The sequence below is a fragment of the Montipora capricornis genome, chromosome 12, assembly GCF_036669925.1.
Source record: "Montipora capricornis isolate CH-2021 chromosome 12, ASM3666992v2, whole genome shotgun sequence".
In the NCBI taxonomy this organism is placed as follows: domain Eukaryota; kingdom Metazoa; phylum Cnidaria; class Anthozoa; order Scleractinia; family Acroporidae; genus Montipora; species Montipora capricornis.
The window spans coordinates 14,516,061-14,518,560 of record NC_090894.1 but is presented as its reverse complement, the minus strand read 5'-3'; the positions used below and the strand labels follow the sequence as shown (position 1 = coordinate 14,518,560).

General features: G+C 38.8%; 1 protein-coding gene across 1 annotated transcript in view; it reads right to left on the bottom strand.

Annotated features, from left to right (window-relative positions):
• Positions 1-421: 421 nt before the first annotated feature.
• Positions 422-2,500, bottom strand: part of LOC138027613 (tRNA-splicing endonuclease subunit Sen34-like) — a 2,696-nt gene continuing 617 nt past the window's right edge. Inside the window, exon 1 of the mRNA XM_068875165.1 lies at positions 422-2,500. This exon is cut by the window's right edge and continues 617 nt beyond it. Within this exon, the coding sequence (XP_068731266.1) occupies positions 1,861-2,500 (640 nt within the window). The 3' untranslated portion in view covers positions 422-1,860.

The following is a 2,500-nucleotide window of genomic DNA, read 5'->3' as shown; positions in this document are numbered from 1 at the left end:
TACAAAGCAATGTATGACGTTCTTTTTGCAAAAATGAAGCTTAATTGTCTCTGAAAAATGCATGGTTATCCCCAATTTCCTTTTTTGGATACCAAGAGCACTAGCTAGCTAGTTTTCGTGTTTTACTTCTCACCGGCACAGCAACCCAGTTTCGTCAGAAATTAATCCCTTCAAACGAACCACTGACAGATTATGGCAAAGACTCCACAAATCTTCCGTTTCCTTAGGCCATTTGCTGCCGAGCATAAACAGGCCGTAACATAAAATGTGGCCCTGCATTTTCTAGTTGCTCCAAACTATAAAAGGAACTCAGTTCCCTAAGGATTAGTTTTGGACACAAACAGGTTGGCCGCTTCTTTGATCAGGAATATCAATGTCAAGTAAAGACTCCTGTGTTCCATATAATAATTAAACACTACGGTTTTAAAAAAGACATGTAATAGGCCATTTTCGAAATATGAAATATTCAGCTTGATAAATAAACCGTCTGAGGTCCAATCGCTCAGTTTTGAACGTGAGTAAAGGCGTACCGTTAAATCCAAAACTTTCACTCAAAGTAAACGGCCTTGGATGAAAATCAAAGCTCAAAATTTTGCCAGTCAGGTGTTAAGCAAACACACTTTCAAAATCTGAAGGAAAAAAGGAAGTGATTTTTTTTGTCACAGGGGCCCTTAAAAAGACCCTGACTTCAAAAGTGACGATTCAAAGGGTCTTTGAATCACAAGTTTTCAAGCCACATTTATAAGTCTCTAAACCAGAGTAGCATCAGACTATGTCTACGATTTGACTTTAATTATTATACGTGACAGGCCATTTGCCCTTGCATTACCCCTATACCGCAAAAACCTCCCCATGTCATCTGTTACCATAGAAACTACTGTCGCTTTAAAAAAGAATGCATTACCAACAATAAGATAATATTCATCAATGTTGTTGCTGTAGTGTAATTCCGTTGCTTACAAGTGTATGCAGGCATTCCTACATTAGAGACACAAGGACTCCTGAAATGGAAAACTTTCTCCATTCAAACAAAACACTTTTGGAAAACGAAACTATGAGCATAAAGCAGTGTCATTTAAAAACATGTTCTATGTTCCAAACACTGCTGGCAAAAATGAGGTAGGGAGTTTGAGCAGACAATGGCAACAACAATAAAGACAAAAATTCAAAATGTTACCCTTTCGTGATTCTTCCACCTCTTTCAATTTGCTTCAGGGGCTAAGTATCCCTTTGTTGGAATAACATGAACTGTCCCCACTGATGGAGAACAACCATTTTAAGTTGCATGCTCTCACAGTCATCAAAACCTTAAATTGGACAATTTGACATTGTTTTCACACAGACTATTTTCCCAATTCCATAATGCAATACTTTTTGTGGTGGGTGGGAGGCATCTTTACATAAAAAGAATACAAGTTATTTATTCTTGAGACACTATCATGTTTCAGTAAACTGGATATCCATTGCTTTAATGCAAATAATCCCCCAAAATCAACTGTATTATGGGATTTGCAAAAATAGCAAATTATTATTATTTTTTCCTTATCTTATGAATGAAATCAATTTGTGGCAGTTGCTATTACTGATATCATACAGGCCACAGAGTATGTTTGAAAATGGGGGGTGAGGGGTGGGGGTAGGTCAGTTTTGGTATGGATCACGGAAGTGTGAGAGGAGTGGGGAGAGAAAAAGTGTGGGGGGGGGGGGGGCTACAGTCCCTCCCCTCCATATCCACAACCCCTGTATCATTGCACTAACTCCCTATTCTCAAAAATCTTTACCTGGAGCTACTATGTACAGTAAATCTTACACAGCCCACCATCCCTCTGTCTACAAAATTACTGAACAGAAGCAACTCATTCAGCTGATTCCACTCCACTTCACAGATGTGTAAACAATTTTGTTGGTGTCCTCATTCATAGAACAGAGAAGTGCTGTTTTCTTTACACTTGCACCCAGTCTTCCAGCAGAGATAATCTCAAATGGTGTGATCTTTCTTTCCCAGGGAATAATAATCACTACATAAAATGAATGATATCTCGAAGGGTCACCCGGATAGGCAAGAAAATCTCCTCCAAAATTGACACCTGATGTTAAATAAAAACCTTTTTCCCACAGGTCTACAAACACCTTGTAACGTAGCCTTTCTGGGTCTGTTTGAGGATATGTCCAATGCGCTTGTTGTGCAGGTATCAGTCTTTGAGGCATTGTGCTTGGAATATGAATCAAGGTTCCATGTTCTGAATGTTCTGAATTACTCTTTCCATCTTCTGAACTTGTCGACAAGGTTTCTACATCAGCCTTTATCGCATCACTATTTTTAGGCTCCTGTTCTACAGTTGCAATTGAATCATTGCTCGTAATTGTCTCGAACGTTTCTGTGTTGTCCTCAATCACTCCAGAATCACTGCTTTTCTTATACTTCACATTTACATCACAGTGGTCCGTGAATTTGTCACTTCCGTTATCTTGAACCTTCTGAGAATTTTGAACGAAAACG